A 23,686-nucleotide genomic window follows, 5' to 3' on the forward strand; every position below is an offset into this window, starting at 1 on the left:
CAACCCACCTTCTCTGGAAGACAATTCACATTTTTTTCCCCTCTCCGTTCTTGACACATTTAATGTTAGTAATTAACCTTTTATCTGAAAGGGGAGCCCTAAAAATTATGATGACATTATGGAGCTGAACAAATGATTCTTACAGATGACAAGGTAACATCCTGCACTCATCTGACTGTCCCATTATGAAACAGCATTTTTATGGGAAAAAAAAGTCATAGTTTGGACCTGGTGCTGTTTGAGTCACTTTAAAACACACAAGAAGAGAGAAATTTCAACCTTTATCCATTTGCATCATTTTGATTGTCATACAGTATGACTCAATTGCTGAGAAGTCATGAGCTTTTGTTTTCCATTGGATGTGGTGACCATCTTGGTGAAAAGATCCGTCTGATCCATCAGCATCTACATAGAAGCTGTATCGGGGCTGGTGCCAACCCGAACATGGGCAAAGCCAGCACAGAAAAGCAGAATTGGAGCTGGCTTTGAACACTGTGCAATCTTGGTGGCAGAACAGCTAGGGAGCCTCTGAGGTTCCTCCAGCACCACGGATTAAACCAAGCCATGAAGGTTATCTAACAAGGCCTGCAGCTTTCCAAAGACACTGTTCATCTGTCCTTTTCTTCCCTATGCTACTAATCTGCAGTCATGCCTGGGGAATCTCAACAGAGCAGCGACTGGTAATAACGGGCATTGCCTCACCTGAGAAACAGTCACAGTTGGGATCGATCTTGCAGTCACATTCTGAGGTGGCTCCCGCAATTACGGAAATCTCGCCATTGGTTGTGACCTGCTGGATGCGGTTGATCTTCCTCTCATCCGTTTCTGCAATGTACAGGATGCCGCTGTGAGACACAGCGATGGCTCTGGCCGACTCCAGGGTCGAGTGGATGGCCACCTTGCTGACGAGGAAGTGGTCGATGCCTGGCACCTGGCAGTGAATGGGGCGTCCCGCGATTATCCGCACGCGCCTGTTCTCGGAGATCTGCAGAACTATGTTGTTGTCCAGGACATACAGTGAGTTGTCTAGGGGGTTCACTGTGAGGTCTGTGGGCCACTCTAACCGCACCTGGAAAAAAATAATTGAGGGAAGACAGAGAAGAAGAAATAAAAAAAATGCTTAGGTCATTTGAGTAGTTTTACCCAACCACCTCTCATCACCATGGTATCCAGGCATGCAATGGATTCATCCAGTGCTGCTTCACTAAGATATACCATTAATTTTGTGTGCTAAGTAAGTTTTAAAAAGCATATTCTTTGTAAAGTCCAAAATCATTGTGGCACAAAACTTGATTTCAAAAGTAATTTCATATTCTCTGAAAGGTATTTGCCCAAGTCTATCGAGATGAGAATTTTATTATGCTTGCACACTCATGCAACCAAAAGCATGTGCTTCATGTCATGCAATGTCAGCTGGCAATTCTTCCAGGTCTAAATGTCAGTGTATCAAGGCTGCAGCCAACACTGGCAGTGTCGAAGAGCTGAAAGCTGTCAGTACCCTCCCACAAAAGGAGAGCTCCACTGCAGAGGCCTGACGTGCCTCCGGGTTTATTCAGGAAGTGGGAAATGTTAGTAAGGCTTCTATGTCACCCAGAGTATAAGCTTGATAATTGTTTGTAACACAACAGCACACAGAATACCACTCTTCCAGCAGCAGTGTAACAGACTAAGAAAATTCTGCCTATTTAAGGCTAGCCTTTTGCCTTTGTCCGTGAAGGTGAGTGACAACCAAGCAAAGCTTTGCAATAAAAGCTGTAAGGATGATCTCCCTCTCCTGATCTGTTGCGTCAGGATATGGAGGACTTCAATGTGCTGCCATTAAAGCAGGGGCAGCCTCTCCATTTGCATGAAACCCAACAGTGTTTGGTTTCAGTGCCAAGTGCAGCATGCACAGGCCAGGGCTACACGCTCCTCTTGCTGAAGTCCTGCAGGAGGGCGGGACAGGAGGACAGCAACTCAGGAGGCTGGTCCCTCTCTCCAGCTATCGGTCGGTGCAGGATTTGGGCTGCAGCTTGTGCACGGGAAGATCAGAAAACAACTGAGCCACAGAGACAGTCTATTTTTGTCTCTCAGAGGACGCTTTGCTTGCTGTCTTTTCTGAAGAGATGGCTGCTTTGTTTTTTTTCTGGACCAAGTATTTCAATTAGCAAAAGAAAATAAACAGCAGACTAAAATGCATTGTACTTAACATGCAGTTATCATAGAAGCTTCTGTTATTTGCTGATTTTCTTGCTATTCTTGTTTATTTTTCCGCTGCACTAATTAAAAGATCTATGATTTTAGAGGCCACAGGTGTTAATACAACGCTCAGTGCTGAGGAATAACATATGGTGGAGAACGTGGCCATCCCGAGCACCTGCTTGCCTGGGGTCAGCTCAGGCACCAGGATGCAGGCCAAGCTTCTCCACTTCTCAAGCACCAGTATTTCCTGAATAATCTCATTTCCAGAAGCACGTTTCTGGTATGATAATTTGTGCTTTAATAAAGTAAGGGCATTGTGACTATTCTGTCTTGCTGAATACACCAAACAATTACAAAGGCACCCCAAATAATCCAATTATCCAAGTTTTGCCTATGCCATCTTGCTAGACAGCATAATAACTTGCATTAAGACTAGTGCCATTGGGTTCAAAATCTCTTCTGTAGCAGGTGGTAGAGCCATCCAAATGATGATAAATGTGGTGAAACAGTTGGAAACAGATTCCAGTCATAACGGTGCCAATTTCCATGGATGCATATGAGAATGCCTAGGTTGCATGGGTTAGGGCTGCTTCAGACATAGCTCCTAGCTGATGCTTTCTTCTTTGCAGCTGAGATTTCACTGAGAAGCTGAACAAAACTACTTAGGTTGCATAAAATGTCTAAAAGTGTTAAACTCGGGGAAAAAAACACTGAATATGTGACTGCTTTATCAGAGCAAATTTTTAGTGAAAAATACAGCCCACTAACATTAGCATCTCTTTTACAGATCACTCTAATGCAAAGACAATCTTTGGTTAGCCAGAACTAGACTCTGAGTGATAAAACACTTTAGGCCAGACCAGACTATTCTTGCCCTAAGGACACTCCATAGCAGCTGCTGCACCACAGTAGCTGGTTTTGCTCTGCTGCTGCTTACATTGCCTTTGCCTCACAGAATAAGCTAAATAATGAGAGAATAATCTAAATTCCTCCCTCTGTGGCAGCATATCTGGTGCCTTTGCTGACAAACAGGGACTGACTTGGGCCAAAGCAAGTTTTTTTTGTGGTTGATTTGAGGCTAAGTCTCTTATTAAGGCAGAAGAATCTTTTACGTACTATGCATTTCCCTTACAATGACTTAAAATCTTAGAAAATGCTATATTCCCACAAGCTACAAGCTGTAAGAACATCTAGTTTGATACTGGTCACACAATAAGCACAGCTGCGTTATGATAAAAAATAAATAAAATTGTAACTGTGGACACTAACCAATTTTCATTACCATACCCGACCTCTGCTGCTCAGCCCACTGCAGAGCTAACAGGAGACACAGCTGCAGCTTCTCACGCCCAGGTTTGCAGCCTTCTTGGGTGAATTCATAGGTTAATCCCAGGTAAGATGATTAAAGCTGGCAAGTGCACGTCTGCAGAGCACCGCACAGGTAACAGCTGCTGCTCACTGCATGCTTATGCTAGTGCAAGGAAAGGGGGGAAAACAGGCCAAATAGGCCAATAAAAAAACAAATCAATACCAAACAACCCCCTGGCCATTCACTGAGGAAGAATTTTAAAAACTGATGCAAAAGCTGCACTCCTCTTGTCAAGATGAGGCTTCGCAGCAGCCTCAAAGAGCAGTGCAAGTTGGGGCTGATTCAGCGCTCCCCAGCTGCTCAGGAGGCTGCTCCCCACACCAGGGCTGCTGCATGAGCTGCACCTGGGCACGCGGCTGCCTCGCAGCTAATCACCTAAATCAGCTTAAGCTGAAGTGTAACTGCACCCTCCGCTTGACAGTTACCTTGAAAAGTCACCGGTTGTTTCTCTTCTCTTAAAGCAGGCTGCCCTCTGGCAGCTCTCTGCGACCAAGCCATCCGTTGCACTTCATTCAAACCCAATAAACATATTACAGAGAAAGATCTCAATTCTCATCTGATATGACCGTGTCCATTAAAAAGTTTCTTCAGATAAAGCACTCAGGGTTAGAATATTAAGTCAGCTTATATACTTTCTAATCTCAAGCCATACATTGTAAGCCCTTGGAAATACTCCTTTCCCATATACATACATTTTTTCCTTAGGACCCAAAATTGCAAATGCAAATTTCTGACATTTGATTTTGTTTTCCAAGCAACAAGCAGAGTGTCACTGGAGAATAACCCACTCTGACAAGCAGACAAGGTGTGCTTGGTTGCAGACAGGACCTTCACCCTCCCAAATTTCCAGCTCACAATCCTGGTGTGGTTCACTGGAGCTCAAGCATATTCTGCAGTCGAAATCACTGCAGAAACAAAGGAGCCCTTGAGTCATAAGGCTTTTTATATGTAACTATTAAGATGTCAAGTTTTCTGGGAACTCAGCTGTAACCGTCTACACCAAAGCTCTAGCTATGCCTGATAATCAGTGTTTGGTTTGAGAAGTGCAAAATTAACACCTATTGGTCTGGCTTTCTGATAAATTTTTCCATGTCAAGTGTTTTAATGCACTAAGTATACTAAAATGGGTTCAGTTTAAACAGGTTTTGGATAGGAGACCTACATTTAGGTAACTACATAATGATATTTTGGGGGGGGTTGTTTCTTCCTTCTAAATATATACCAGTACTGGTGTGTGTGTATATATTATGTACATATGTATATGGTTTTGAAAACTCTTTAAATTTTTCCCCACAGTGAAAGTAAAAGTAGTGTTACAATAATCTTTTTTTTTTCTTTTTGCAAAATAGCACTGGTAGGACAGCATGCACTAATGTGCTGCTTAGACATGTTCACACACAAGCACACACATGTAAGCGTTAGCTTGTGAAGAATTCTGTTTTATTTTTGGTTTTGACCATACGGCTAAGACTTTCTGCATACTTCGTGCAGGATCTTATGGCTCTGGCATTTTTGGCATTATTTTTGACAAATCAGATCAAACAAATTCTGTTTCCCTCAAAGTAAGAAAAGTAACAAGCAGAACCATTATCCTTGTCTACAGATGCAAATTTCAAGAGCTTAACTGTTTGGATACAGGAGGAAATTTCACTGGGATAAGTTTAATTTATGATGGATTAAAAGAAGCTGCATAAATCCATACAAAGGCTTCTCCATTGCTTTGATTTCTTGCCACGCATTGCTTGTGCATTTTGATTCATTTTCATGTAGCAGCGTGAAATTCATGCCAAAATTTTTCTGATAGTCCTGAGTGATGGATTGCTTCCTATCTGCGCCGCTCAGCCCCAAGCACTTCTCTTTATGCAGCTGTATGATGCACACTCACAAACTTGATCAGTCACAAACTCCTCCACATTGCTCTTTTCCTGCTACTTTGCATTTTCACTTTTCCCATCTGTACTCACTTGCAGCTGTGCAGAGTCCAAACTCAGCTCGCTGCAGGCGGACACGGCGCGAGCACTTTCTCAGAGTGGCATTGCCTTCCTCTCCCCTTCAAAGTAGCTTTTGTTTCCCACTTTGGGAAATCCACAGCGATCCAGTTTGGCTGGAGCAGACACTGCTCCAAGGCTTACAGATGTCACACTCTCCACACTCAGTGTTGCCTAACCTAATAAATAAATGAGCCCAAATAAATGAGTTTTGTATATGGAAATTAGGGGGCCTCTCTGAATGAACCTCGTTGCTCATCTCCATCATTTCACACGGCACAAGCTTCACTGTGCTCCCCTTCCAGCCCTTTTCCTCTTCTACAATTTCTTTTTTATGATTTCTTCTGCTTTGCAACTTCAAAGACGATATGAAGAATCCTGGGTCTACTAAATCGATAGCAAAAGCTGATTTCTATGGGGACAGGTTTCACATCATCTTTATTTAATAATAGAGGGAATATTTTCCAGAATCACATAAGCCCGGTTACTATGAAAACCAACGGGACTTGGATTCCTAAGCCACTTAGGTCCTTTTAAACATGGTACCATGGCTTATACAGGTTATGAAAAATATAATTCGTTAAAGGCCCAGAGGTAATTTACAAAGTATTTCTAGCAGCCTGGTACCTCTGAGAGGAGCTTGCTTAGATTCTTCAATTAAAATGTCTCAAAATAGACCTTGAATTTGAATCTAACCTGAACACATCTCTAGTGTTGGCATGGGAATTGATGTCCTCCAAACAAACCTTTGCAGTTAATTTGCATGATTAGAAGGAGGGAGCAGGTCTAAGCAGGAATCTAGTTAATGGAAACACTCCTGTTTTGCCTCACTTTTCACCTTGGACTTCCAGGCACTGTTCTTGCTAACTGAGGCAGCATGAAAGACTGAATAAATCTTAGCAAGTCTATAGAAGTTTTAGCCTCATCTTTCCATTTTGAGCTGAGATACAGAAAGTTACTGTGCTATCAAAGAAAAGTAGGAGACATTGAAGAGCTTTAATTGAGGCAGTTATTAAAAGCTGTTTGAGAACAGTAAGAAGCTTCAGGCATTAACATGCCTTTTGCTTTTAGCAACTATTGAGGCTTAAAAGAGCTTTGGGTCAGAAAATGGAGGGGAAGAGAAGATGCACAGAAATGAAGTTCCCAGCTAACATAGAAAGCTAAAGCCCTTCCAATGAACAGCACAAGCCATGGTGCGTATATCACTCACCCATACCTTGGACGCAGACTGACTCTCCTCTGCAAAGTCAAGAATTCTTTTTTGAAATTAAAACCTTCTATAGGTTTGACTTAAAATGCCTGGGAGATTGTCTCTCTCAGGATCATGACTTCTCACAACTGAGCTGCTCCTCAGGGCTTCCTGACACAAAACCAGGCAGAAAGTGAAACCAGAGGTGAACAGTCAGAAAGAGTTGGCCCCAAATGGGAGCTGGGTGTACAGGAGACACAAACCTCTCCGCATCTGCATCAGGGCTGCAGAACATATTCCCACAGGCACCAGAATGAATATTAACTTCACAATGTCCATGGAAAAAAACAACAGCAACAAAACAAACCAGCCCCCCAACTCTTTTCATGACTTTTTTTTCCCCTTAAGAATTAAACCATTGAACAGATAGAAAAAAAAACTGCAAATGAAAATGGCTTAAACAAATATTCTGCAGTTTAGGGCAGAATATCTTCCTCAGGCAAATTCCTAGAGCAATGATACAGAATTCAACATTTCTTTAACCCATCTCAAGGTGAAATATCTTTCATAAACTGAAAAAGGCCATTAAAACAAAACAGCTGTAGATAAGTTAGAATTTCTTCTTTATATTGCATAGATTTTTTTTCATATGTAAATATAAACTCTAGAAAAAAAAGTGCTGTTGAAATAATGCAAGTCCTTCCTTTGGCGGAAATCAGTATCACAGCTAATTGTTTTCAGGTCATGATCTTTTGCAACCTCTTTTTTCATAAATATTTATACAATACATATTTTAACTGAACACAACCCATGTAATTAACTTGCTACCATGGAGCACGGAAAGCAAACACCCACTGCTGTTTGTTAGATTTTAAACAGCTAACAAAAAAACTGCAGCATGTTATGCAGAGCAAACAGGATCCTGTATTCCAGGCGTGTGACTATTATTTACAATGATAGGCACTTGTACAAAAGCACACTACAGAGTGTTTCATCCTAGCATGAAACTGGAGGCTGGCAGATTTAAATTTTTGTCAACTACGGGCATTAGGTACTGCTGTGATGTGTATTTGGATATGCAATATCAGATTGTTCCAGGAAAGCAAACAAAGATAATGATTAGGACTGAAGTTTTGAAGCAAAACTGAAGAATTATCCCTCGTGACTGCAGTGCTCCCCGTGCAGACAGCCATGGAGAGGCGCTCAGTCTTCCTCACCGCCACAGATGTTCTAGGTTGTACAAATGCACCTGAAATTAGGTTTCTAATGGGTTCATAATTGGGTAGCTAAATAAAGTCTTTGATTTTCAACAGCTGAGCTCTAAAAAGGCCCAAAAAGGTTCCAGATGAAAGGCTCAGGAAAGCTCTAGAAAGGGCAGCAGGAGCAGGGTGGGCTTTGAGACCAGCAGGCCCTGGAACAGATCCTGAAAAGCTACATGTTTACAATGGCCCGCCCCATAAAGGTTCTGGAGGAATAAAAAGCCTGCAGAACAAGGAAAGGGTGTCTGGAAAGGCCCTGACACTACTCAACGCAAGCTATAGGAAAGATCTGCTAGAAAAGTGCAGCACCAGGGCTCTGGAAAGGCCCTTGGCAGGCGCCTGAGCACCCTCTAGCTAGGCTCAAGAAAAGGCTCTGAGATGGCCTTCCATCTAGAGACATGCCAGCCTTCCACCTAGAGACAAGCCAGTAAGTAAGATAGACCTCAGATCTACAAAGATTCTTCAAGTCTTTAGAAAGGCCCTTGAAAGTGCTAGCAAAGCTGCAGATCTTAGGAGCCCCAAATCTCTATGAATCTCTTGCGATTTCTAGATCTAGAAAACTCTATGAATCTCTAGATTCCAGACACCTCTGGAAACTGCTTTTTAAGACCGCTGCTCCTTTTTAATCTGAACCAAAAAATCCAAAGAAGCTGAAGCAAATGCTATAAACTGTAAATCCTGCTGGATGGGAATATATGAAAACTGTTTCATAATTTAATTACTTGCTTATGGCTAGGCTTCTTATACCAAGTTTTGACTATCTGACCTCTCCCGATTCTCAACATATCATTTCATGGCCCTTCCAAGATGTTTATTATAGTTAGTGGTAGAACAGTGAAAAAAAGCTGGCTTTCTTGTCATCACTGATATGGACACAGAAATCAAATTCTGAATTGGCAAGAAAAATAGAATCTATTCAAATTCTTGCCCTACAAAAAAATACATATGGATGGGGGACCTAAAGGGTTTTACATCATATCATGACTTTCCCCAGTTCTCACTAGAGACAGCTACATGCTGTTCAGTTTCCCATTTTGCTTGGAGGGTTTGATTGAATGGCTATTGAGTGATGCTCAGACATTTACGATTTTCCTGCAATGTGACCTACATTGAAAAACTTCATAAATTTATTCTCCAAGGCAGTGTATCATTTTGCATGCCACAGCCATCCCAAAGGAATCTATCAGCAGGAGATGAGGCCCAGTTTGTAAAAGCTGAATGTCCTTCAGACATTCTTAGCTAACTTGTTTGTTATTGTCAGGATAACGCACTGAGTTCAATTCCATCTGTGTCTCTCTGTGGCCTAAACTTTGTAATACCTGGCTAAAAATGTAACCTCTGTATTGCAGGCCAAAGATGGAATGGATATGACCAATTCCTGTCCTGACAGAAAGAATGGTAGAAAAGATGCACAAACTGAAACAAGAGCAGGAAGAAGAGAAATCAAGCACTCGGTGTTGCCATTTCCTAGGATGCAGCTCCTTTCACGCTGCTTTCTGGTGGTTATCCCAGCTTGCTGGCTTTTGACTTCAGCAGGCTGCAAGGATAACTCAGACCAAACTCAGTTCTTTTGGTAAGGCTGGATATAGCCTTAATACCTCCAAAGCAACACTTCTCGGTACTAAAATCCTTTCAGTCTTTGTTTATAACTAGCTTTGAGACCCAAGAAGCACCAAGACAGCATGGGAAACAACACCCCACAGATTTCTCTCTTGCTGACATGCTCCGAAGCCCTGCCCTTTGTAAGCTGTTAATGTTACAGTGTTGTTTTGACAGGATCTACAGATTTTCAGATTCCCCTTAGCTACTGGAGCAATTTGCAGTCCAGAAGTATCACTGCCCTGGCTTTGCAGAGCACTCCTAAGCCAAGGGCTGCATGGCAATGTTTTCACTCATGTGACAGCTCTTTTCATATGCAGCTGTTTAGTCTGTAGCTTTGCAAAATCTTAATGAACTAATTAAGGAGTTAAATGCCTATTCCTTTTTTTTCGCTTCCAGTGGTTTTATTCCTTTAATTTCAATGACCTTTCTCCTGATTTATGCTGTTATCAAGGGACACCTGAAGGCCAAAGACCAATCCTCACTCCTCTAAGATGTAGGACAATCTCCCACTGAGTTAGCCAAGGCAATGCTGTCTGTGCCAGCAGCGTGACACAGCTCAGCAGGAAGGGCAGTGCCACCTTTGGAGACTGCTGTGCCCAGTTTCAAAGCTGCCCTGGATTCCAGCGCCAGAGTTGTGCCAGCAGGTTTGGTTTCCTCAACCTCACGGTGTGCTACGTTTCCAAATGCCCAAATTTTCTGGGCAATCTGAAAGATTCAGCATAGAGACACTAAAGAGTACTTCAAACTAAGCTCGATTAATGTTATTTACTTATAGCACAGCAGCTGCTGCATCTCTTACTCCACAGACCAGTGCAGGCTGGCTGGTCAATCTTGCATGCTGCAGGGAGAGGGGCTGCTCTGGAGAGAGGGGTTACAGCAGCACCAGCACCAGGCCTGGCAAGCTACAAAACATACAACATACAACTGCTAGCATTGAAATTGCCCTCTCCTTATCTAATTACTTGTGGTAGGTCTGTACTAGATGTAAATGCTGTATAGACACACACACACATATATAATATGCATAGAAACATACACAGTTTTCATGAATATGTCAATGGTGTTTCCTCAAAAAATGTAAAAAAAAAAAAGGATACTATCCTCAATATATCTCAGCCTGCTGCAGACTCTCACCCATCTGGCAGAGCTACGCGAAAATTTACAACAGTATAATTCAGCTCTGCAGACACAAGGCCTCTGCCACAAATAACTCACCAGCTAGACTCCATCCCACCGAAGCAGGATTTAAATAAGAGAAATAATCAAAGGCTATAGGTGCACAAGGAATAAAAAGCAACGCAACTGGGTGAGTGGCCATTTCTTTCATTTCTACAGCTTAACAACAGCGTCAAATGAGGCTTTGGTCAAGTCTCTCTGCTTAGAAGCTCCAGAGTTCTTTCATAACTAACAAAAACCAAATTGCTGCTGTCCCAAAGCAGTGCATGAAGGAATCTCCTCTACTGAGGAAACTGCCCCACCAAACCATCTTTTCCCAGAGACCCCAATGTCTCCCACTAGGTGAGAGAGAAGAATCTGTTCTGTGTGCATGGAGGACCATGAGGAGAGGCCTGTCCAGTCTCCTCCTCCTCAGCATGGATGGTCTGGAGCTCCCAGCATCCTTACCTCTAAGAAAAAGGACGCAATTGCTGAAAGATTTGATTAAAATGTATATAGTATTTTACTCAGAAATAATGCATTATTTATGGCAGATAATTGAAACAAATTGCTGCTTTGTAAGTGACCAATAGAAAAATACCATTTGGGACATCTAAGGAAAGAAATTGCAGCGCAAATTCACCAAACTGTATCTGGCTTCTATGACTAACACTTCAAATTCAGTGATGGGATAATTTGATTAGAGTACAGATTAGCTGGGATGAAACCATCATGCTCTCTGCTTGATATTCTAAAAATCACATTATACACCTACAATTTTGATTCATGAGTTCTCACTCATTCTTCTCCACCTCAGGTCCTAATCCTATGAGCCTCTTTTCTCTCAGTTCCTGTTAGAGGGAGGCTACTTAGCCCTTTCTCTCCTCTGGGGGGGAAAAAAAAAAAAGAAAAAAAAAGAAAAAAAAAAAAAGAAGGATTATTTTACCTTCTACCTGAAGAACCTTCTTAAAAAAGGCAATTAGCTTGGTTTTACTTCAGAGTATGGAGCCTGATGATTGTTTTTTCCTGCAGACACTGTTTTTATGACTGGAATTATTTATTTCAAGTCTGTTTAGGATTCTGAAGATTAACAGTATGTTTGGGGAGGGGACTTGATTTTTACAAAAGTTTGAAAATATCTTGATAAAACTCTGTTCCTTACCTAATTTCATCTATTTTTCAGAAGCATTTCCAACACATCCTAGTATACAACTTGTGTGTTACATGCCTACCACCCACCACCCTTTCATTAAGCCTGTGAAAGTAACTGGTGTGAAGCCCCAGCTGCACTGAAGGCAGGGGCAGCACGGGCATGGATTCTGCCGGGGCCACAACTCCAGCTCTGGTCACCTGTGGCAAAAATAGCCAGGGAAATCAGGCAGCAGAGTAAAAAGAACCAGGGAAAAAGACAATTTTGTAATGGAAGAAAAAATAACACTGTTTAGAGTCTCTTTCATCCATCAAAAATCAGAAAAGGAGAGTAATAATAATCCCCTCTGAAAAGAAAATAAAAAGCTCTGAAATTGTCCTATAAAGCAGGATCACAAAAATTCAGAGACATACATATATATCATCATTCTCTTTTTTTGCCCTGTTTTTTTGTTCACGGCTTTCAAGAATACATTTAACAACTGTGTCTACATAAAGTCCTACAAAAATGGTTCAGAGATTTAGAACATTTAAGATGAATTAATTACACACGTGTGTAATTAACAAGCAAAAGCCTCACACACGTAAAGGCCTAATAGGGAATCAACGGGAGGGTTACAATACCCTGCTACAGTGAAAACAAAGTTGGTTTTTCATGGCAGGTAGATGCAATTAGAACATTAAATGCCTAGTGTTAAAATAAATGAACAAGCAAGCATTTTGTGCTTTCTGCTCTTACAGGAATGCAGTATAGGCTCCTGGGTATGCAGGGATGCACCTAAATGACTTGTGTCTTCCTTCACCTGCCACGCTAATGAATTAATCGGCTCCACGCAACCCTGCCATTGCTCTGTGATCGCTGCTCTCACGCTGGCTTAGAAGGACTTAGCTCTAGAATCAATTCTGTTTTTCTGCTGGCAGTGGCTGCCCCCCTTCCTCAGCCCTTCATCAGATCACACGTTTGTCTTTCACGTTTTCCTCTACTGCCTCCAAATGTACTCACTTAAAGTTATGTTTATGCTTTGTTTATTCTGCCAGCAAACCTTTGCCGCTGCTTTCAAGTGGGGTCACAGTGTCCCGTGAGCCTTTTGTTTTGCTCAACAGGCTTTCAAAATCCTATTTCAGCACATTGTGCCTTCGCAGACACTGCTGGGGAGCGCCGGCAGCACTTGTGACTGCGGGAGCAATGTCAATGTTTGCATTTTTGAGATAAAAACCACATTCTAAATCAATTCACTCATCTCTACTCCCGTTTTCCAGCATTCTATCTCTCACTTCAGTATTTCAAGGAGTCATCAGCAGAACTACTGCTTTGCCCAATATCCACTCCTGCACACCAGTCCTCCAAAGCAGGCTGTCCAGGACACGGCATTCCTGCAAAGGATGGCTCCCTGTCTAGTCTCTCCCCTTAAAATCCCATTCTAGAAATGCGCCTTTTAATTCGACCTATGCAAACAAATCGGCTACACAAGTAAAACTGTCACATTTTTTATGAGAGCACAAAACATTCTGCAGCATCACTGAAGTTTATGTGAAGCAACACGATATAGATGGATCCCTCATGTGGAGAACTCCTGAACAAAGGCTGATGAAGTGCAAATGTCAAGAAAAAGTCTTCAAATCAGACCTTTCATTTTGGAGCACCGCAGTGACAGTTATTAACACTATCAATCAGTCAGGAGCTATTGCTCTGGCATGGAGTCATGCCTCCTGGAATCGACAGCAGTGCAAGAACAAGGCCATGGTTACGGGGAAGAGAAAGCTCTCGGGATGCATTTGCTGTTGCATTGCAAATGTTTAGTCTGTACATCCGCAGGAACAGTGCTCCAGCTTGGTTTAAACTCTTCCCAAATATTAAATGCTAACATTTGCACAGCTATAAATGACTTACGGTTCACAGTGGTGGAAATTCAGCCCACATATTTCTCATGGGAGGAAAGATACAGGATGAAATTGCGAGATGGCAGAAATAGTCGCTAATTCTCTCCTCAGTCTTCGCCACGGCAATGGAGGCAGAAGCGAAATGAAGCTTATCGCTCAAGCTGAGCTGGAAGTGTTTTTACTGTCTCACAAAACCTCCCACAATGTCAATATTACTTCTATGAACACTGGATCTAATGAAGTCTGGCTTCCTAAGGACTTCCGTCGCATGGCTGACTGACTTGGGAGTTTAATAGGGTCCAAGTACCAAATGAAGCCTTTTCTGTGAACAGGGCATTTATTAGATCCTGTGTGGAATCTCAGGAGTTTAATAAAAGTAAGCTCATGCTGCAATATTTCCTTTCAAAAGGGCACTTTAGGTCTCTCTCATCTAACTGGATTAATATCTTTTATGGAACTTGCAGGAATTGAATGACTGTGAAGACTGGTGTTCCTCTGAAAAATCTGGTTGGAATTGGCCAAAGATTTCAATTTACTGGGAGAAAAAGAATACTGACAGACAGACAGGCACGCTCACACAGGCACTGTGCTCTCATCTGCAAACAATATGTGGGCTAAAAAATTTCTGTTTCCCTTGGGGATGCAGCAAGCACCTTGAAATTGTGGGCATTTGAGAAAAAGTGACCTAGAGATGCCTTTGGTACAGGTCAGAATCATGCTAAAACTCGCCAAGCAGTGAAGCAGAACAGGACTAGATGACCTCTGAGGTCCCTTCCAACCTTAAGCATTGTATGATTCTAAGAACCTCTCTCTCTCCTCCTGCCACTCCTCTCCATCCCGGCCTTTCCAACCCACCTCAGCTGCCTGTCACAGCAGACACCTGGAGGTCCCACCATCATGGATGTCATCCAGCACATCTCTGCTGATGAACAGCCCGTGGGGTGGTAATTTGAGGGGACAGTCAGAATAACATGGCCCGAAGTTCATGTCCCTGGTTCAGGCACCTCCATACCCTTGCCACCCAGAGCAGGTAACACTGTGTTCTCTTCAGCTATGCTTCAGCTTAGCCAAAGGAAATATCATGACCATTAGATCAATTAGCTCAAACCACGAGGTCTTCAGCTCAGATGGAGCGGTGTGATGGTCAGCACGGGCTTGTACTTAACATACAACCAAACAGCTCCTACAGAACACATGAAGAATGGGATACTGTATAGCAGCATACTCAGTATTTAAATTCACAGTGCAAATGAGTATCACAGGCCCCTTTTTGCTATTCTGGGAAAATGTTTTGCCTTTAAGATCCAGCACTTGTTCATGAGCTCGCAGTGAGGGTTCAGAGACCAGCCTATCTCACAGGAAGCCCTGGACAGGTGACCTTCACCATGGTGTCTACTAAAACACTGCTACCGATGGTGAGCATTTAATGTGTGTGTGCAAGGTGTATTCATAAATTATGCTCCAAAGAGTCATTTTCATTTTGTTTCCTCCTTATTAACCTGTTGAAAAACATTAAAATCACTTGACTTGCACTGCAGCGAGAAGAAGTCATTCAAGTTTTGTACATGCAGACACAGTACTGAGAACATCAGCACACCATATAAATGCCTCACTGTAATGTCCTTTCCTTTCTAAATTCAGATTAACATCCTCACGGTGAAGTATGAGAGCAAAGTAATTAGTCAGAGCTTGGTGGTTTATTTGCCACAACATATAATCTTCTCAACCCCAGCTGTCCTTCTTTCCCCCCTTATGAATGCAGAATACTATTGCACGCTTAAGAACAGGAAGGCAGTGAATAACAAGTACAGAATGATTAATACGAAGTGTTTCTGTCAGACTGATATTGGAATAAATGATTAAACCCTTTCATAATCAACTCATATAGTCAAGTGAATGCCTTAAAGTGAAAGCTTGTCATTTATAGTAGTATTCCCAATGGGCAGTGATTCTGTGTGTTTACTTTAAGAGTACATTTTTGTATTTCTGTAAATCAAGAAATATTGATTTTTAGCAAGTTGTTGATTTTATTGTCAGAGCAAATTTAGCTTTTAGAATTGATTTTATTAACCTACTTCATAAGTTCCTCTAAACATACAATTTGTGAGCAAACCACATTCTCTTGATGTAAATGCTATTTGTGATTTAGCCAAAAAACAATTCAGGTGGACATGGGCCAAATTCATCTTTCATTTGTATTTATGCCACTCCGGAACAAACTGAGTAGGCTTGCAAGGACATTTTTTGAGACAAAGTAAAAATGCAACTTTGTTATTTTGCTCTAATTTCAGATCAATATGATTGACTTCAATGGGATATGATTACTTTGTAGATTTGTGTTAATTGACAACAGCCTTTGAAAGACAACTATCAACCAAATTTGGTATAGTTAGCTTTCACAACCTTCATTCTGGGCATTCAGGGTTACTTAGGGTCTGTTTTTCCACACTATGTGAAAATATTCAAAATCCCAAATTCTGTGAAGAATTTCAGTATGACACAGGATGCTTAGCCCCCCCATCCCACCAACCTATAAAACCAGAAATGGTTCAAGAAATACTTCGGTATTGCAGGCTGTGAATAATAAGACTTTATCAATCACTGACAATTATTTAGTAAGATAGAATTAGTTTCATTTTTTTTTTAAAGTAATTAGATTGCTTGGCAACTTTTTAGGGTGTTTTATATGCCATCACTGATTATGTTGTTTAGAATATGTAGTGTTTCAGAGTATTTATCTTAAAATTGTCCCAATGTATGCGATTAGAAATTCCTGTAGCATGCAAGTACAGTGCTCACTTTATTCACAGAGAACACAGCTCCTTTCTGTGTCTGTGAAAAGATGGTGGTGTCTCACCAGAATACCCATATCCTGAAAACAACGTGGAGAAGAATTTGCTTTATAACATGCGTTTTCTTATCTGTGATTTGGCAGAGGCCCTTCCTCTCTGGTACTGCAGTTATAGAGTAAGCTGAACTAGGTCTGTTCTTTCTAGCAACTAAGCAACTCACCAAATAATTTCACTTGTAACTACTCATTTTAAAAATAAAATTATTCTGTTCATTTGCTAACCCCCCTTCCCACAACTTATTCACTAATTAAGTTATTTAGTGAATAAAAAAGGAATTGGAAAAAAAATCAAATTTCAGATTACTGGTACATTTTGTTTGCATATGATTTTGTTTCTTTTTGCATATCACACAGAAATTTAGCAAAAAACTGCACACAGACGAACACTCGCACATTATGTGGCCAGTGAAGCAGTGACGTGCACAGCCCTAGACACGGATCACAAGGAGAAGGAGGCAGGGAACAGACACTGCGCCTGGCACCATCCCTGCACCTCTGAGATCTCTAATCTGGTTACGGATGCTCCAGGCAGTTGTTTTATGTATCTAAGAAATAAGTACAACGTGCTGCAGGCAGCCCCAAATCCCCGGAAGCGTCCCTGGTGCCAGCTGCCGCGCCGTGGAGGAACACTGGTCCTGTGAGTGGGGTTGTGCTCACCCTCGGGGGCACGTGGCATCCTACAGCAGTGACAAATTGACAATTACTGGGCTAGCTCAACTTTGGGTTTAAATTCCAGATAAATCGGTTAATCCTGTTCTATTTTACATGGAATACTGAATTCCTACTCGGACAGATTTTTTTTTGCATTTACAAGAACTGGCTGTGTAGTGACATATGAAATAGTAGGAGGACATGATTTTCTCTTTTGATTATAGTGGCAATAAATCCCAAACTGCTTTGATGACTCTGGCCTCAGATACCATTGATTGCCCCTGGGAAACCTATTACAAAACAAACCCAAATATCAATCCCATATTCTCTGTGTACTTGATTACAGCATCACAGGAGCCTGCTGCTGCTACTAATCAAATTCTATATAGAAGCTCTTAATTATATAATTATTATGTAACTATACATATTATATATAATACTTTAGTGTTTTTAAATTGTGATCCTACAATGATGAAGAGCACAGGAAGGCGAGAAAGGGAAAAAAATGAAACATGAAATCAACTACATTCTTATAAATTTTGTAATACACCTTTATGATGATTCCTGAATGCGTGTGTGTCTTTTTTCCCTACTTTTACTTTAATAAAGTTTGTCCCCACACTTTGAAGCTGATTAACTCAAGTATTCATTGGCAAAACAGAATCCCTTCCTTGTGATACCTACGTCTTGCTCACTGACTAGTCGGCAGGAGCATTTATGTTTCTTCATATTTATCTGTTCATCTTTCTTACTACAAATTAGAGAGGCAAAGAGATGTTTTTAGGCCAATTTCTTTTACACTGATTGTGAAATAAGAACTGAAAAGTACTTTGAGAAATGTATTGACATGCAGTAGCTTCTGCACAGCATCACTGTTTTGTTGTTGGCATTTACAAGATTTAGAGCCAAGCAATCACATCTCTTCTTATTTAATTGAAACCAATTAAAACTTACTAAATAATCTTCTAGGATTTACAGCAGACGCTTAGACATCAACAGAATATACATCTTCTCCATTTAGTGGTTCAAACAAATCAGTCCAAACGCTGGACCAAAGAAAAGCACTCTAAACTTCTGATGGTTTAAAAGATACATTTCAAAGCAGCAAGTAACTTTCTAAAGCAGTTTAGACACACTTGGTATTCATTATATAAGCCCCTCTAAACATTCACATGCAAGCATGCTTCTGCATAGATATGCTATACCTTACTATAACTCTTTGAATGAAAGATCCATGTGCTAGCAACAAATCACTGCTCCTCTTGAAAACATGTCTTTAAAATGTGCAGGACAGAATTACCTGATTCATCCAGCATATCCTGATACCTAATTTTTGTAGGGGAGACTAAGCTATTTGTCTCCATAATGTGTGAAACACTGACAAGGCATGAAAACCAGGTGTCTACCTGAGTGATGTCCATTCCAGAGTCACAGCTCAACGGCTGGGTTGATGTGAGGCCATTCGAACCTATTATTGTTGTGATCACACCATTCCCATCAATTTTCCGAATCATGGTACCATCAACGAAGTAAATAAATCCGTGCTTATCTACAGTGATACCTGGATGAAAGGAAAGGTTAAAAAAAACGTTAGTACTGACATTATCCAGATTGGAAAGTATGACTTGAAAATATTTACTCTCCTCCTAGATTCTGAAAATCTGGTGATTAAGAAAAGTATGAGTCATTTTTTTTCTATTATTTTGTATTTGTATTTGACATTTGTACAAACTGCATATGGAAAGATATCCACGTATCAGAGTCTCTCAGACTTCCAGAGATATAGAGAAGCAATAGAATAAAGCAGCAGGTGCACTTATAACATACATTCTTAGAATTATGCTCTTCAACAACTTTGCATCATGTCCTTTACCATAGGCAGCGGGGAAGACTAGCTTTTCTATACCTTACCTTATAGCTGATTTATTTTCATTTTCACCTTCTTAATCCTCATGCAGATGCAGAGCTGTTATATGGCAGTTCCGTCTGCATTATCAGAACACTGGGGCAAGCAGGCAGCACCCATGAAAAGCCACAGAGAACCCTTTCCTGTTGGAGAAGGGGTTATCTATACAAGTTGTCTGGTCTCCAGGAATAGCAGACTACTGAATGTCCTGCAGCATGCCCCAAAATGCTCGTGTCATGTACTGGAAACAGGCTAGTGCTCTGGCAACCTAGGGCTTGAGGATGCTGCAGCGTGAGCTAACAGGGCTCTGCCCTTTCTGGTGCCCCAAAGCTCTCACCCCACTGCTCTGCAAAGTAAGGACAGGCCCTAAAGCAGATGGGTGGCAAGGTGAAGGTCACCATCTTCTTTCATTCGCTGTGGAAACCGTGTCACGGAGCCAGGGGCCGCGCCACGACACGTGGTGGCACCGCTCGGCCCGGCCTCACGCTTCCGCCTCGGCTCTTCCTGCGCTCCTGTTTTGGCAGACTTCTCTATATTGCATGAAATGTAAATACGGTCTTTTCTCCTTGAAAAATTGAAAGCAGCTAGAAGAGCACTTCTACTTGAGTTGGGTTTGTGAAATCCTCTCCATCCAAGCCACTCAATTTCTTGCTTTAAAAACTACTTCATAATTTCCCATTTAAAGTTGCATAACTTTGCAATTACAGCATCTGCTGTGCACAGCCAAGCTCTTTTAATAATGAATTTATGTTCTGCTACCTAGAAAGGAAAGGCAGAGGACTTCAACAGATGGTTTGGATGGTGGCTTATATGGCTCTGGATTTTTGTCCCCTGCAATTAGCACAACTGAAGACTGCGTGCACTCCGAGTTTACAAAACGCTTGCGTGCCTGCCAGCTTGGGCACCACATGGCACCTCCAGAAGCCATTAAAAACGAAGGCAAAATCCAATTCCCTGCCACCAACCCATTGCACATCTTTAATCTTTCTTTACGTATAAAGGGGCAGATGTAACTGGGAGCCAGGGTAGCCTCCCAGGCCCAAGGATACTCTCCTGCTGGGAGCTGGATATGCTGGCAGCTACAGAGGTTTCTCCTGGAGCACTAACAGCCAGAAGAGCCAAATACAGCTGTAAAGGATGCAGGATTTCAGATATGTCCTCTTGAAGCATCCTCGTTGCTTCAGCTCCCATTTGGAGGCACCTTTACTTTGTATGTGACATTTAGGCAGCTCTCCAAGGTCCAAGGGCATCATCATAAAAACAAGAAAAAAAAAATCCAAAGGCCACAGCAGTTAACTTTTTAGTGTCTAACTCTCCTACTAAGCTTAGTCTTCAGGCTATTGGTGCAGTGCTGGTAGTTGAAATTAGAACTCTGAAATTAGCAATTCGGTGTCCTCACCTGGCTGTAAACTGCACTCAGAGGAGCAGTATTCCCAGTGCTGCCATGCCCAAGGACTGCTCGAATGCCTTGGGCTACAGGGCCGGGACACACAGGTTTGTCCTCCGAGCAGGGCTGTGCTGACTGCGGCACCCCTACTCGGATACAGGCCAGAGCAGGGAGCCCCAGGGTGAGGATCTGTGCAGGAGAAGCACCTATGCCAGTGAAATAACACAGGACTGTGGCCTTGAGGCTGCTACCAAAGGCAATGAATTCCCAGAATTCCTAAGAAGTCAAATTTCAAGCATTATTTTATATATGCGCAGCACAGAACCACTACATCCAGTGCTGTGGAACAACTTCACTCAGAACTCCCCCACACCTTTTAGTAGCTTCCAATTTCACACAAGATAACATTAGTTTACCTGTTAGGAAACAAAAACACTTATACTTTTAAATCTCACTGACAAATGCCCTATAGATAACACATCATCCAAAAGCAAAATCCAGATCTCTGGTTAAACACTCCCAATTTACTCACGATTAGATGCTGGACTCATTAATGCTGCTGTCACGAGTTGCATGATGCTCCACATAATCTGTACTCCAAGAGCTTATTTTTAATCCTTTTGTGACGCACAGGGTAATGCCATGGAGAAGCACACGCAGCACTTTAGCTGCTCTCTAATCACTTAGAAAGTCAGGGAGGAACCAGGCACTTCCCGAGCCTCAGTGTATACAGAACTTGCTCTCAGTGCAAGTACGAACACTGCTCATTTATGACTGAGTGAAAAGGCTCATTTTTAGTGTTTCTTTTCTTTTTTCCTTTGTGCATTGTAGTTTGCCATAGGGTCTCATCCTGGTTCTGGTTTCCTATGGGATGAACTGCATGCCTCAACGACACAGTCTCCAGGCGCAAGCACGGCTTACTGCCCGCGTGCCAGACCTAGGCTGCTGGGATATCCGAGTTTCCTACTTACACATGAGCCTAAGTCCTCCTGTGTGAGGATCTGGTTGTGTCCTTTGCCTCAAAGGCTGAGCACAATCTGTTTTTCTGAGCAACCTCCTTGTCCCAAAGAACTGCTTTAGTCGTGTTTGGTCACCAGAATGGTCTTACATGCAACTAGATCTTGCACCTGCATATAAAACAGCAGAATCTCCAGTGGTTTTATGCTCGGACATCTTAGACTATTTATAACACTGTTATTGATCTGTTAATCAGTTCTGTTTTGATTCTCTTAACCAGCATAAAAAATGGACTGCTGCTCAGGCCCTCATACATTAGCAATTCCCTATCATCAGCCCTATGATTTGCACAAAAAATTTTGCTCTTTGCAACTTTTCTGCACAAAGCAGTATGTAGCAGACAGGCTGGATACAGCTGCAGTAGGTGCAGAGAGAGTAACCTCTCCTGCAATACACTTTGGGAAGCGGGTCTTAAGCGGGTTAACTTTTGATAGATCTCCCCTGGTGCACATACATCCACAATGACAAATGCAAGTAATGCTTTGAAAGCAAACTACTAACTTCTGTGCATAGCTACCATAGGTGTAACTCCAAAACAGATGTGAGTATGATGCATCTGACCTTTAGCTGCAAGCTAGAAATCTTGGCCTGGCAATGTTAATGGGGGTAAGCTTATGGTGGATTTGTAATTAAATTAAAAAGTAGGGATTAAAATTAATAGAGCAAGTTTCCTATTTTTTTCCTCTTCTTTTTTTTCCCCCCCCATATCATAGCCATAGCCCACACTTGTCATTCTAAGACTTTTTTCTTTCTTTTTTTTTTTTTTTTAGTTAACAAAAACAATACATCAATGAATAACAGCAAGAGCTATATAATGCCTGCTTCTGGAAATTCTACTTGACACTTTTTGCCCATTTAAAAACTCTGCAAATGAGCATTTCACGTTGAAAACTTCTAATTAAACTTCTGAAGAATTTGTACATGAACATCTAAAACTACTGGTGGAGACTGATAAAAGAGAATGTGCTACCTTCTGCTGAAGAAAAACTGTATTTAGAAGGAACTTGCTATTCTCATAAAACTTTTAATAGGAAGAAGTGAATCAAATTGGTTAATTACCATTTTATGGTTGGTAAAAGGGCAAATTACATGCCATCCATTTCTAAACTTCTAAATGTCTCTGGTGCTTTTAATTAAAGCTGCCATCTAGAAACTACTAAAGCAATTTTATGCAATTAGTTATTTATAGGTTACCATAATACACCACTCCAAATATGATTCAAATGATTTGCATTCTGTTGCTTTGTGATCTTTGTCATCTTTTACTTCATTACTTTCTCAGTACTGGCAGCAAAATGTTCAACTAGTTTTCGTTAGCTGAAACACAAAGTCATTTTTGCACTCGAATGTTGTTTGCTTTGGAAATGTGTAACAGTAGCACTATTGAGAACAATACTATTTAAAAATATTATTTTAAGGACTGATTCTAAACAAATGTGTCCTGCTTCCAGTTCAAGACACAATGCTGGGAGGTGGGAGGCACACGTTGCTCACATTGGTTAGCAGAAAAGTAACTTTCTTATGCATTCAGCTGAAGTTTTGATGAAATTTAGTAAAATTTGCATTGCAGAAAGTTTTCATTAAAAAAGACTTCTGTAAGATTCCCAGATGCCTGAAATCATAAGTAGCTAAAAATCATGGAAGAAAAATTAAGGAAAGCACCTTGGTGAATCAAAAATGGAAAGATATGGTTTTCTCTAATGATTCTCACATCATGAAAACAATAACAATGATGAGAGTTTGAAAATTTACCTTGCTTAGCATCAGCTTATTACTTTACGTGTTGATAGTGAGCATCCCACCCCGTGTGCCTTTCTTTTTGGATATTATAGAAGTCTTCAAAAGCTTTTATGGACTTGGAAAATGGCAGAGACTGCTGAATAAATATTAGTGACTCACTACCCAGTAAAGGGAAGGTGGTCTCAATCCTCACAGAAGGCTATAATAAGAACTGGTACAACTGATACAACTAAAGTTAATAGGAATCTTTTAGCTGAGCAGGAGCCAGCCTTAAATAGACTACTGTCACATGACAAATTTAAAGGTTTAATCTGAGCAGTTGTTCTTACAGCTTTATTTACTTTAGAAAGCAGCGCTGCAG

At 41.4% G+C, this 23,686-nt stretch overlaps 1 protein-coding gene across 2 annotated transcripts in view; it reads right to left on the reverse strand.

Moving 5' to 3' along the window:
- Positions 1-23,686, reverse strand: part of TENM1 (teneurin transmembrane protein 1) — a 210,061-nt gene that overhangs the window by 23,822 nt on the left and 162,553 nt on the right. For both annotated transcript variants that reach the window (XM_026035944.1, XM_026035943.1), the window contains 2 exons: positions 18,682-18,836; positions 703-1,069 (listed from right to left, as the gene is read on the reverse strand). In XM_026035944.1, the coding sequence (XP_025891729.1) occupies positions 703-1,069; positions 18,682-18,836 (522 nt within the window). The remainder of the gene's footprint in view (positions 1-702; positions 1,070-18,681; positions 18,837-23,686) is intronic.

Source organism: Nothoprocta perdicaria, unplaced genomic scaffold (assembly GCF_003342845.1).
Source record: "Nothoprocta perdicaria isolate Ctin4 unplaced genomic scaffold, notPer1 scaffold_17, whole genome shotgun sequence".
Lineage (NCBI taxonomy): Eukaryota > Metazoa > Chordata > Aves > Tinamiformes > Tinamidae > Nothoprocta > Nothoprocta perdicaria.